At 47.9% G+C, this 13,697-nt stretch overlaps 1 protein-coding gene across 1 annotated transcript in view; it reads right to left on the bottom strand.

The window, feature by feature from the left end:
- The window catches only part of ADRA1D (adrenoceptor alpha 1D), a 48,816-nt gene extending 36,809 nt beyond the window's left edge, over positions 1 to 12,007 (bottom strand). The window contains exon 1 of the mRNA XM_065633094.1: positions 10,891 to 12,007. Coding sequence (XP_065489166.1) covers positions 10,891 to 11,857 — 967 coding nt within the window. The 5' untranslated portion in view covers positions 11,858 to 12,007. The remainder of the gene's footprint in view (positions 1 to 10,890) is intronic.
- Between the last annotated feature and the right edge of the window lie 1,690 nt (positions 12,008 to 13,697).

The raw sequence follows: 13,697 nt of genomic DNA, 5'->3' as shown, positions 1-13,697 counted from the left end.
ATCAGTGATGAGCAATGGGAAAACAGCTCAGACTTGTCTAGGGCAGGGATTTCTTCCAGCAGAAATCCCTTGCCATTTTAATTTTATTATTTTATTTTATTTTTTATTTTATGTTACTGGAGGGGGTAAAAATAAAAGTTGCATTTCACAAGCCTTAATGACTGAGTTGTGAATTGCCTCGGGTTGGAAACTTCCCAGGAGGAGGAAATGCCCTCTTTTAGCAAGCTGGCAGTTGGTTTTCTGCCACCAGACTTGGTGGTTCTCTGGCTTGGCTCCAAATGCATTAGCTAAGGAGCCCTTTTAGAGAAAGGCTATTCATTAGAAGTAACCGAAAAAACTATGTCCTGTTCCAGCCACCCCAGTAAATCCATCCTTGGGCTAATCGCACCCATAAATTGTGGTGCAGGGAGAAGTGCAGTTTTCTGTTTCCATGTGAAAGTTTTATACAGCACTGAAACAGAGAAAGCAGGACAGGCACAGTTGATGTGTTAGCAATAAAGAAGATTAGCCAAGCAACCACAGGCATGTAACAGTGCCTCAGTTTCCTTCACCAAAAATGGCGATGAATAGTGTTGAAACAGATGGGTTGTCTCCCTTCCTGATGACATTTGCGTGTGTTCCCCTTTTTCCTATTTAGTCCTTTGAACTATGGGGATGGCACCTCTGGGATAAGTCTGTCCCCAGCACACGTTGTGTGAGAAGATGCTCATTGCAGGGCGGTTGGACCAGATGAGCTTTGAAGGTCCCTTCCAACCCAAACTATTCTATAATTTTATGATTCTATGTGAATGTCACCTCTGCCACTCTGGCAGGTTTCCTCACCAGCTCAGACAGCAGATAGTTGATGCAACAAATAAATACCCACCAGAGACTTCATTTTTGTGTTGCAGTGGCTGGAATTTGCTTTGGAGGAAGGAGGAGGATATTTGGGGTTGTGTGTTCAGGTGCAGGTGCGAAGGGCTGAGAGATTGCTGGATGGAAAGTGCTTGTAAAGGCAAAGCCCTCAGAAGGAAGATCTCATCACTCAGTGTTCCTAATGACATTTTAAAGGAAATATTTACAGCTAACAAGAATGGCAATTAACCGCCAAATCAGAAAGCAGCTCTCCTGTGAAAGCAGCCAGCTGCTGAACTTTAATACTGAAGCTGCTTCTCATGAATTATCCTCATTCCCAAATCCCCAAAACCTTTCAGCCACAACCAAATTAAGAGCAGGTGGGTAAACAAAAACAAGACCATAAAACACATAATCATAGAATCATTTTGTTTGGAAGAGCCCCTCAAGATCATCGAGTCCAACTGTTCCCCCATCCCTGGCACTGCCCCATGTCCTGAGAACCTCATGTCCGTCTGTCCAACCCCTCCAGGGATGGTGACTCCAGCACTGCCCTGGGCAGCCTGTTCCAATGCCCCACAGCCCTTTGGGGAAGAAATTGTTCCCCAGATCCAACCTCAACCTCCCCTGGTGCAACTTGAGGCCGTTTCCTCTGGTCCTGGCACTTGTTCCTGGGGAGCAGAGCCCGACCCCCCCCTGGCTCCAAGCTCCTTTCAGGCAGGTCAGAGATCAGAAGGTCTCCCCTCAGCTCCTGTTCTCCAGCTGAACCCCCAGCTCCCTCAGCCGCTCCCATCACACTTGTGCTCCAGCCCCTCACCAGCTCCGTTCCCTTCTCTCAACTCGCTCCAGCACCTCAAGGCCTTTCTTGGCGTGAGGGGCCCAAAACTGACCCCAGGATTTGAAGTGCGGCCTCACCAGTGCCAAGTGCAGGGGGACATGTTTGGCCCTTGGAAACACTGTTTTGACTTTCAATATTAGGTGAGTGAGGGCATAGTTCTTGTGTGGCGCTCAGCAAACCACCTCTTGTGGGGTCATCTCAAGGAATCTCAAAGCCCCGTCACCGCAGGGCTGCTGGAGACAAGAAGGGCTCCCAGCCCAGCCTTCCCAGCACCTTGCTAGACTCACCGCACTCCAAGCCTCCTGCTCTTCCTCCTCATCTCCTACTGTGCCTTCCAAATCTCCAAATCCTTTCCTTGCCTCCTGTCACAGATGTTGCATAGAAACAAATCACAATGGATGAGAAGTTCCATCACAGCTGCAGGCAGTTGGCTGTCTCCAGCCTCACGGTCACACTCAGGAGTTCCTTGTGAGGAAGAGATGAATGCTCTCATGCACTCCACAGAGAAGACCTTGCCCACAGGGAGTTACCACCCCACAGGTGCTACATGTTAACCTGATGGGACAGAGGGTTAAATGGGTCTCATTTGTAGAGATCCTCCTGAAAGATAAGGCACTTGGATTACCTAAATCCTTCTTTAACAGGTTGCCAACAACTGGTATATCTTGCTTTAAAAATGGCTCAAAATATTAATTAAGTCTTAGACACACTGCGATACCTTGTGAAATCTGGAGAAGACCCTGTGTCACTGTGGGTGTGCAAGTCTCCTCCAGGAAGGGCTAGCCCTGAGTAATATGAATGTGAGTCACACTGTACTACTTTTCTGGAAAAAGTGCAGGGTTTGCTTCATGGAATGGGTGTATTTAGCTAGTGGTTATAGCCATAGTGATAATCCCGATGTAGCATCTGTTGTGAAGAAACTAAAAACACCTCCTTGAACTTTACAGTAGCCATGCTCATCTAGGGCCTGGCCCAGCAGGAAAAGTCACCGATGCCCACACCGTCATTTAACAGCCAATGCACAGAAGAATAAAACACTGGCTGTCTTCAGAAGAGCTATTTTGGGTTGACGCATGCAACTGATCTGCCTTGATAACAATCCAAGAGAAAGCGAATGACAATCTCAGGGTTACGAGACCACAGTTAGCCTTGGCTCGTTATGACATGACAAGGAAAGGAGGTAATTAGTTCACAACATAGAGCAGAAAACCACATTTGCAAAATGTAGTTAGTACTAGGCTTTCCTGGGAAAAGATCTGCTCAGAACAAAGCTGATTCACAACCTCCAAAGAATCCCCTCAACACAAGAAGAGTCAAGTTATCTTGCAGGAATGACAGACGAAAAAACCTGCTTTGTACCCTCAAGGCTAGATGCCTTAGGAGGACTTCGAAATTTTGTATGTAAAAAGAATAAGGAGATGGAACAACTTAGGTTGCCAAAAAAAGTCTAAACATCAATCAATTGGAAAACTGGATTTTTCACTTAGTACCTTTCATGCCAGAAGATCTTTACAGCCTTGTTCTGCCCAAACAAACAAATCCTGAAATATTTTCTATTGTAAATGACAATGTCGTTCTTCTGAGAGTTGCAGTTCAGTTGCTCTGCCTTTGCTACTTGTCTGGAAGATGGTATAACCCATGATGCAAGATGGGCTAACACTTGTATCTTGGTTAAGTGGCAGACAGTGAGGTTTACCAGGAAAAAATAAACTGGTTAGGAGGATCACCATGAAAAAGGCAATAAGGATAAGAGACAGGCAAAATATATACCCAATGGTGCCATGCACCATATAGAAATATCCAGAGGTAGAACTGTATATTCCTGAAGTGAATTTATGTGGAAAGAGAAATTTCAAATAAAAACTCTCATTTCTCAGCTCCTGTCCTTATCAGCCACCTGAATTTAGGAGTTTATGTTAAAAGTGGATGTTGCTGCAGGCATCACTCAAAATCCCAACAGTGTCCATACAAAAGTGACTACTGAAAAGATAGTGCATAAACCACAGCCTTTGCATCTCCTGATTCTGGGTTTCAGCTTTGTAAAGATGTTTTCTCTTATACAGGGAGCAAATATTTTAAGATATTTTAACATTATTTGCTTTGCAATTGGGTTATGTGTTAAAATTTGCCTTGTTTACCACTCTGTTGAACACTGTTTTTTACTGAACACACAAAGCAATAGCTTGCAGACAAGTTATACTGTATTCTAAATAATAAAACTGATAAATGAGCACTAAGGAAATTCAAAGTTAAGGACTCAAAAGATTGACAAGGTCAAACTGAAAAATCACGTATGGAAAACTTTGGTTTCTTACATTTAAATAATTTAATTTCAGTATCATGCTCTGTTGTCTCTGCAGTGTCCCTGCCATACCAGTGGCAAGGTAAGGTGGGTGCTCAATTAAATAATAGCTTGGCTGAGCTCCTCACTGGTCAGTATGTGGCTCCACACTTCAAAAACTTCTCCTGCTCACCTCCACTCTGATGACAGAACTATTTGTTTGCCAAGGACAGTTGGACCAGATGGTCCTTCTGGTCCCTTCCAAGCCGGTATTCTATGATATCTGAAGGCTCTTAGTTCAGTTATGGCCAAACATTTTGCAAATATCTATATGTTGCTTTTCACAGCTCTCCAAGGAGAAAAAGATGCTTTAGAAATATTTTACCATCCCATGTACACAGCAATGCCAAGATATGTCTATATTTTTGAGTGTGGATTCCTGAGCCCTTGGTGTTATGGACACTTCATATCCTTAAAGCAGAATGTCTATCAGCTCCAGCTCCAGCTGAAAGTATGTCAGACTTTGGCAAAACTGGTCCCATGTTTGGTTTTACAGTGAGATTCATCTCAGCTGGTTTAGATGTGTACTGTGCACCTTGGAGCTTGGGATCTTCAGCCTCCGTCAGAGGCACTGAGGAGCCACCAGTGCTTTTGGGGTATGATTCAGATGACCCATTTTCATAGCAATATCAGGATGAGATGAACTGCAGCTTCAAAACACCTATTTTTTATTGTTGGTTATGTAGAAAGCTGAAGAACTATTGGCTGAAGATGGTATACTCTTGACATCTGATGCTAGGGACTGTCTTGACATCGGAGCAGATGGGAACAATGTAGAAATGACCAGTACAAGGGACTGCAGAGGAGCCCATCAGACACCATCAGGTCATTGATTTTAAACGTTGCTCCTTGGCAAACTCCAGTTTTGCTAAATTGCCCATCCTTGCCAACACCTCAGAAACGTGCATTTTTTTTCACAGAAGTTGGCCGTATTGGGCCAGCTTTGTCTAATTCCTGCCCTGTCCTGACGTAAATCACCCCCCAAACCTGATGGAATAAAATGTCCCATTTCTGCTCTAACATATGGTACTGCCAGAACTTTTTAAACTCAAGGCTGTCCCTGTAAAACTTCTTATAGGAAGAGAAAGTTGTGTGTTTTTCCTGTCATCTTTGTCAGATATGACTACCTCATTTTGTCTGACACTTGGCAAAACAAATTCACCCTGTTACAAAGATGTGGAGTGGAAAACTTCACCTAGCAGATAATGTTCAGCACCAGGAACCAGGACTTTATTCCAGAAGAGTTCCATGATTTTAATAGGAACTACCAGGACTACCTAGAACACAGCACAGCAAAAGTCTTGACTGATCAACTGGAAGATAATTCATGTTGCTTTCCCAAGGAAATATATTCATTTTCTGAAGAGCCTTGAGCACAATTGCTGTATATACACACTAAAGTGAGTTGCTAGCACCCAGTCCATGCTGTTTGTTGTGGCAAAACCCTTTAAAAACAAGCTGGTCACAAGAGATTAAATGCCCACCTTGCATAATCATACCAGAGAGCATCCCCACCCTTCTGCTCAATCTTTGTTGTATCTCATTAACCAGTTTATCAGAATTAATGAGCAAATATTTACCCACACATGAATTAATGAAGATAGATCAAGCTAATTACAAACTCCTTCTCAGAATATCCAGGACAAAGTTTTGTGTGTGCAATTGTAATAAAACCATCAGACCCAGCTTAACATAGATGCATTTAATTTTATATGGTGTATTTTAGTTTTGGTTCCAAAACTCCTGTTAAGAGATTTTATAACATTTCATCTATTGAATCACAGTAGGTTTAAATTTTTCAAGATCAATTTTTTTCCTGTTTATGGTACATCCATTATAGCAACTGCCTCCGGATGTGTCATGACACTGCGGTAAAAAAACAGATATTTGGCTTTAAATAGTTTCGTTTGGTGGTGTGGTGAGTGGACTGGAAGCAGAGTAATTCCATACATAGGTCGTGGGAGATCTGGGTCCTATTCTCAGTCACTTCAATGAATCACTTCGGTCAGGCAGAGGCAAAGCATATGCTCAGGCTTGGGTGCCCAAATCGTTATTTGAGGCCCAGAATGCTTCATCTCTTGCACCAGCAAAAACTGTACTAAAACCTCTCTATCTGTCTCTGGCCTTCTACGCAGGGGAATGGGTAGGAAGGGAGTTTTTTTTCCGGATATTTCTAAACACACGTTCACTGTTTCCTTGTTGTTCTGCACTCTAGTGGTTTCTGCAGGAAGACACAAGGAGTGTATCAACACTGTAAAATGGTTCAGCTAAATAATTTACTTGCAGGCTCGTTATCCATGTGCCTACTTATAATTCTCTCCTGCGCCCTTCTGCAGGATGTCAAAATGTTCTCCCTGGAGAGAAACTCATCTCACAGGTTGCTTTTCCACAGTATTATTTCAGGCTAGACATGAGGAAGAAATTGTTGGCCCTGAGGGTGGTGAGAGCCTGTCCCAGGTTGGCCAGAGAGGTGGTGGCTGAACCATCCCTGGAGACATCCCAGGCCAGGCTGGACGGGGCTCTGAGCAACCTGAGCTGGTGCAGATGTCCCTGCTCATGGCAGGGGGGGCACTGGATGAGATCCGAAGCTCCTTTCCAACCCAAACTGTTCCATGATTCTCTGATTATCTCTAGATAGACACAATTGACACAGGTGACTCCCAGCCAGGTCCCCTGTGCCTGGACTATCCCTCCAGTGCCATCCCAGAGGGCTGTACACACCCATGCCCACCACAGGCATCCCTCCTGTCGTGCCCCAGGAAAAATAGAAGCAGAAATCACATTTGAGGGCTGCTTAAGCAACAGTATATGATTTGCCTGATAAAAAAAGGCATTTGGCCTCGCTGTAGTGCTTTAAGAATAGTCTTGAAAAATGAGTCAGGAATGGCTTAGGGTCAAGTGATCTGTCCCTGAGAAAGGGAGATGGGCTGGAAAACCCATCCGTCCCCTATGATTTAATGAAATATGCTGATTTGGCATGAGCCCATTTGATGGAAGCATCCTGTGGTGCAAAGCAGACAAGAAGAATCTTGCCTCTTGCCTGGATGATGCCAAATAAATCAAACTGGAGACTAGTAAATAGCAGCTTTTGAGGCTGTATGTCTTTGCTGGCATTTTTAATGAATGTATGGTTCCTGTGGACCAGGATCAATGAGGGATGTGTGGCAGATGGAACAGTTCATTTCAATTGCTCTTGTTCCAGTTTGATTTGACCCTCTGGGCCATAGCAAATTATTCCAAAGCAGTTGCCCATTCCTTTTTCCACGCCAATTCTGCCACTTCCACCATGACTCAGAAAATTTCAGGATATACAAGAGAAGTTCCTTCCAACTAGCATCTCCATGATGCTGTGCCTAGCTGAGGTGAAGGCACAAGATGTCTGAGACAACCAAGGGAGGTGAATCCTACACTACAAACTGGCCCAGATCTCTGAGGAGACTCTTACGTTCTCTTGACAGGTCTTTGCTAAAGGAAGAAGGACCCTGGCATAAAACACACAACTTCCACCCAGGATCCCCAGACAAAGCAGCTCAGTAGAGCTCTACTACACACCCAGCAAAATATTCAACCCACACAAGACTTGTGTGGGTAATTACGGTTTCATCTCATCAAAAAACCAGCTGCCTAAAGAGCCTCGTTAGCCATGGAAACTGTTAATTGTGTTAAAACTCCTGGTGATGGCATCCCGTGCTTAGGGACATATATCACAAACCCAAGGGTGAGCTAAATTACTTAGCTGATAAATAGACTGTGTAAATAGACTATTGGGGAGTTTGAGACAATTTAAAGCAGAACCTTTGTAGATTATTCAAGCATGGAGAAATGGCTGACAACGTTTGGCACATACATCGATCCTGTTACTTAAAATTATTGGTTATTTCAGCTGTCCAACACTGACGGGATAAATGTTACTCATTTTTAACGAACACGGAAACAGTTCTACAGAAAGATGCAAAGATGTGTGCAGACTCACACAGACAATGGTGACAGAGATGACACAGAAGTTTCTTGTTGCTAAATCCATGCTAAGTAGAGACGGGAGTCTTTCTTTTAGTTGAAAAAAAATCTGCTTATGTCTTAAAAGTATAATCAGTCAGTCAACACTTTAAGTCACTCAATGACAACTTCTTGCAAATTCATGTCAAATAAAAGAAAAAGTCAAAACATTTCAAAATTTTCATAAGAAAATCTATGGCTTATTAATTTCATTTTAATATGACAGTTCATGTTGAAATGTATCTAAGTACTCATTTTTAATAAACTTCCATTCACCTTTTTCTTAAATTGAAACAACACGTTTCACTTCAATTGAAAGTGACTTTTGTTTCTCACCAGTACTTCAATTCATCTAAAATATGTATCAATACCATTTCCAGTTGGACTCAAATTCTTTCATGTAAGTTTGTCTAACAAGCAAATAAAACAGCCATTCTGCTTAATCACTTAGAATCTTCTTTTCAAGGGAATTGCCCCCAGCATGTTGCAGCTTGTGGATTTAAAGTGAACTTTGCTGATTTCTCTGAGTTTCAGATCTGCCTCCTGAGCTGTGAAATCAGAGATTAGACCTTGCAGAAGTTTCTGTTCTCCTTCTAGATAGCATTGAATGATTCTTAGGCTTGAATAGGAAATTGCAATTAATAAAAAGGGGGTGAAATCAAAGGCAGCATATTTTGCTGTCATAAATTAAATGAACTTTTGCTGTGTTTATATTATATGTATAATACAGCAGGAAGTAAAGACCAAAACTGTGTTTATAAAGAACTTGGCAAGTTTTGTGCTTGGAGGAAGCAAATGGGTTCACAGGGGGTAATTAAAGAATGAAGTTTTGATTTTTAGCTGGTGTAAATCAGTGTCTCCTTTGACTTCAGTGCAATGGTAGTGATTTACATCAGTGAGAAGCTGGTTCAAGGGTTTCGAGGGTGGACAGATATGGTAAAACAAAATAAAATATTTTTTTCTACTGAAAGGTATTTGCCTGATGTTTGTTCTCTATTTCCAAGCGCAGGGAATAACTCAGAGGAACAGGATGCTGATTCCCAGTTCATTAGCTGTAGGGTGTAAATGTTTGGAGCTGGTTCCTGCCCTTCTGATCAGCCAAGGAGGCAAATGTCAAACTGGGGCTGCCCGTAGAGCTCAGCCGTCAAGTACTGGAATCTCCCTGAGCCCCACAATTTCCAAACTGTTTATTTGCAGGCTACAAAAATCCACCAATGCACCTGATCAATGAAAGGGAAACTGAGGCACGGACAGATGTGATAATTCATCTTGGGCGTTGCAGTGAAACAAGTTCACTGCATGCTTTCTGCTCCCTGCCTGAGTTATACCATGAACCCTCATGCTCACATAGGGTGAAAACTCTTCACAGCAGCAATTTCACCTACAGAGAGCTGAGATAAACTCACCAAATGCCACCCTCACCCAGGGAGAGAAACCGAAGCAGGGAGGTACAAGAGAGCAGCATGGTGAGACCAGGCACCCACAACCCTCATCCATCACCCTGGGGACACCGCAGGTCCTGAAGCACCACTGGTCCTGGTGAATTATCCCACTGGAGGGCAGGTGGGGATCGAGTGTCCTCAATAAAGTGCCCAACAGCCTTGGGCTCCAGCTGTCCCCAGGGGGACAGTCACAATGCTGGAGGGAGATCAAAACCTTAGAGGGTCAAAAGGAGTCCTGTGGTCACCATGCTCTGTGTCCATTGACTTGAGAGGCAGCCTCCAGCAAGAGGATTTGAAAAATCCTGAGAAAAAGTGTGGAACTAGCTATAACATTTCTCTGGCTGCAGGGTTACTTGGAGACAAGTCCCTGCTGGGCTGTGGGACACATGAGTCCCACCCAGCAGCTGCAGTGAGAGACCTCTCTGCTTTGCTGAGCTCTGTGCAAAGGCCATCATCAATATTCAGAAGTTATTCTATTTTATTTTGTTTTAATTTTTTTCCCCTGGGTTTAGCTACACCACTCCAGAAGGTTAATCTGGTCCCCTGAACTGGGTCCCTGTTGTTAGATGAGGTGGAGACAAAGAGCTCTGGCTTTCCTGCACTGTATAGGTCATGGGTAGCACTGGTGCTGGAGGGGAACGTTGCCTTGGACATCGTGTGCCCCCCTGCCCAGTGGGCTCTGTGCCCACTCAGCCTCCTCTGCATGCAGGGAGCTGCATCCTCTTCACTCAGGCAAACACTTGCCAAAACTTTAGAGCACAACCCATCAGACAACCCCAAATGAGGCCCTGGTGACATGGGCACCATGGCAAGGCCAGGAGTTGAGGGCAATACTCCTATGGGAGGTGGATCAGTCACCCAGGACCATCAGCCTTGGAGGTAAGACCTGCTCCTGCTCCAGGTCCCTGCACAACATTGGCATCCCAGAAAGTTGGTGGGACTTGTTTCAGACCCTGACACTAACCTTGGAGGGATCAAACCCCGCTCATCTCCAGTGTCATCACCAGTTCACAGCAGGAGTGGGAGCCCTGGGCACACAGAGGCAGATCTGGGTAGCCTCACCCAAACTGGGAGGGAGGCTGGGAGCAGGGACAGCAAAGCTTTTTGGGGACCACTGTGCCATAATTACAGCCTGTTTGAAACAGAGCTGCTTCCTCCTCAGCATGAACTTCATTAATTAAAGTGCTGAACGCAGAATGAATTAATTAAACCAATTATTATGCTGCTATTTTATTCATTTGCTATTTACCTTGATTGTATGACTCTGGTTAATAAATATTGAATAAGTGTTAATTAATTGAATTAATTCATTGCTTATTTATTCACCTATCAGTTACCTGTCCCTACCCTCCGTGCATGAGTTGTGCCTTGGAAGTTTGTCCCAAAGAGCAGTTCCCCAGGGACTCAGTGGAGCTGGGATGGAGTACAAGGTCACTTACCAAAAGGCAGGACGAAGAAGAAGGGGAACCAGCAGAGGATGAAAACACCCACAACGATGGCGAGAGTCTTGGCTGCTTTTTTCTCACGGGAGAACTTGAGGAGCCTCACGGAGAGGGAGCTCCTGAAGTTGTGTCCCTTGCTCCGGGTGCTGGAGAGAGGGTCCTCCAGCACACTGCGGCAGTGGATGCGCAGTACCACTTCCATGGATTTATTCCTCTCCTTCTTGACCCCTGCCTCCAAGCTCTGGGTGGTCCGTCTGGCCACCACGTAGATCCTGAAGTACATGACCAGGATGACCATGAGGGGCAAATAGAAGGAGAAGAGGGAGGAGAACAGGGCATAGCCTGGCTCCTCTGTGATGCTACAGATGCTCTCATCTGGCGGCGGTGGTTCTTTCCATCCCAGCAGTGGCCCGATGGAGATGACCATGGACGAGAGCCAGACCACCACAAGGATGACCCCCGCCTTCCTCTCAGTCATGATTGTGGGGTACTTGATGGAGTACTTGACACCGATGTATCTGTCCACAGAGATGATACAGAGGCTCATGATGGAGGCAGAGCAGCACAGCACATCCACTGCTGCCCAGATGTTGCAGAAGATGCGCCCAAACACCCAGAAGCCCAACACCTCCAAAGTGGCCGAGAAGGGCAGCACGGTGGTGCTGAGCAGCAGGTCGGCGATGGCCAGGTTGACGATGAAGTAGTTGGTGACTGTCTGCAGGTGCCGGTTGCAAGCCACCGAGAGGATGACGAGGATGTTCCCCACAATGGCTGAGAGGATGAAGATGGCCAGGAAGACCCCGACGCCCACCGCCTGCACGTCTAAGGCGAAAGTCAGCGTGGTGCCATTGCCCTCGGGGGTCTCCTCACCTTGCAGCCCCCAGGACCGGTTAACACCGCTCTGGCTTCCCTGCCCCGTCCGGTTCTCACTCAAGCTGCCATTGCTCAGCTCAGAGAAAGTCATTGTAGAAAAGGTCCGGGCTCCATGGAGGGCGAGGAGAAAGCGATGCCGAGGCACAGCCCCCTCGGCATGATCCCCGCAGCCCCCTCCAAAACTCGCTCAGCACCTCGTTCTCCCCCACGCACCACCGCCCCGGGGAGCGGCTCGGTCCTCCCAGCCGGGATGGAGGGATGGAGGATGCGCTGCTCCTCGCCCCCCACCCGCCTCCAGCCCGCTTCACGCTGTCCGGTCGCTCTGCCCCCCTCCCCACCACCGGCTCTCGCCGCCGCTCAGCCCCGGGGGGGCAGCGAGGTCGGCGCCCCCCCGCTGCCCTCGCATGCTCCGGGGGGCTGCGCTGGGCAGCCCCGGCAGCGCTCGGCGGCTCCGCTCGTCTTCCCGCTCGCACGGGAGAGCTCCGGGAGAGGCGAGAGGAGGGAGGGAGGGGAGGGCCGGGCCGGGGGGGGATGTCGGGAGCCCCGCGCGTCAGGTGCCGGCCGGAGGAGGAGGAGGAGGAGGAGGAGGAGGAGGAGGAGGGGGAGGCGGAGGCGGCAGCGCTGCTCTGCGGGACGAGGCGAGCCCGGGGCAGGGTGAAGGCGGCAGCAGCGCCGGGCGCTTGCAAACCCAGCGTGGGGAGGCGAGACGATATGGGGAGGCGGGGACAAGCGCACACTTGCGGGGGCAGAGACCCCCTGACGGGGGGCAGGCACCGCTGGTGGGCTCAGGAACAGACGGAGGGGGCAGGCACGCACTTGGGGGGTAGGCACCCGCTCCCTGGGAGAAAGCACTCCAGGGTCATGCAGGTGCCCACTCGTGGCGGGGCACGCAGCAGTGGGGTGCAGACACCCCGAGGGGGTGGCAGGTACCCCGGGGGTGCAGCCGTCCCGCCGCCGCGCCGACCGCCGCCGCCAGGGGGCAGCAGAGCTCAGGGTTTGCCCGGAGGGTCCGTTCCAACCCCCCGCGGGGGTCCTGTCGCTGCGCTGGTCGGGGGGCCGCACCTCCTCACCGAACACCGGACCCCGCATCTCGCCAGGAGAGATGCTCTGCAAGGCCGGCAGGTTCTTCCAGCCCCTGCATCCCGCCAGGAAGCTGCCCTGCAAGGCTGGCAGGTCCCCCCCCAGTCACTGCAACGCAGCAGGAGGGATGCTCTTCAAGGCTGGCGGGTGTCCCCCTCCGGCCCAGTGCCCACATCCCACCGCAGCCTGGAGAAGAGAAGGCTCCATGGAGACCTTATTGCGGCCTTTCAGTACTTCAGAGGTGCTGAGCAGAAAGATGGGGACAGACTTTTCAGCGGGGCCTGTTGTGATAGGACAAAGCGTGATAGTTTTAAACTAAAGGAGGGGAAATTCAGGTTGGACATGAGGAAGGAATTGTTGGCCCTGAGGGTGGTGAGAGCCTGTCCCAGGTTGGCCAGAGAGGTGGTGGCTGAACCATCCCTGGAGACATCCCAGGCCAGGCTGGACGGGGCTCTGAGCAACCTGAGCTGGTGCAGATGTCCCTGCTCATGGCAGGGGGGGCACTGGGGGAGCTGGGAAGGTCCCTCCCAACCCAAACTATTCTATGATTCTGTGATTCTGTGCTCTGCAAGGCTGGCAGGTATCCTTTCTTGTCCCACACCCAGGGCTTCCAGCAAACATCCTTCCCATGCTAACCCTGGTCCTCCTCCTTTCAGCTCCATCCCAGGAGTCCTGCTCAGGCTTCAAGCACGGGCTGTCCCTCATTAGTTCCATCCCCAAAGCAGAAGGGACAATCAGTGTCTTGCATTCAGGGACAGCCTGTGATCAGCAGCTCTGTGTCTGTGACTTAACCCTGCTGCAAGACTTGGAAACGGCAGCTTGTGATTAAAACATATAGGCACATATTTCTG

This window comes from Caloenas nicobarica, chromosome 4, assembly GCF_036013445.1.
Source record: "Caloenas nicobarica isolate bCalNic1 chromosome 4, bCalNic1.hap1, whole genome shotgun sequence".
NCBI lineage: Eukaryota > Metazoa > Chordata > Aves > Columbiformes > Columbidae > Caloenas > Caloenas nicobarica.
The sequence above is the reverse complement of the archived record's forward strand: the minus strand, read 5'-3'. Positions and strand labels throughout refer to the sequence as shown.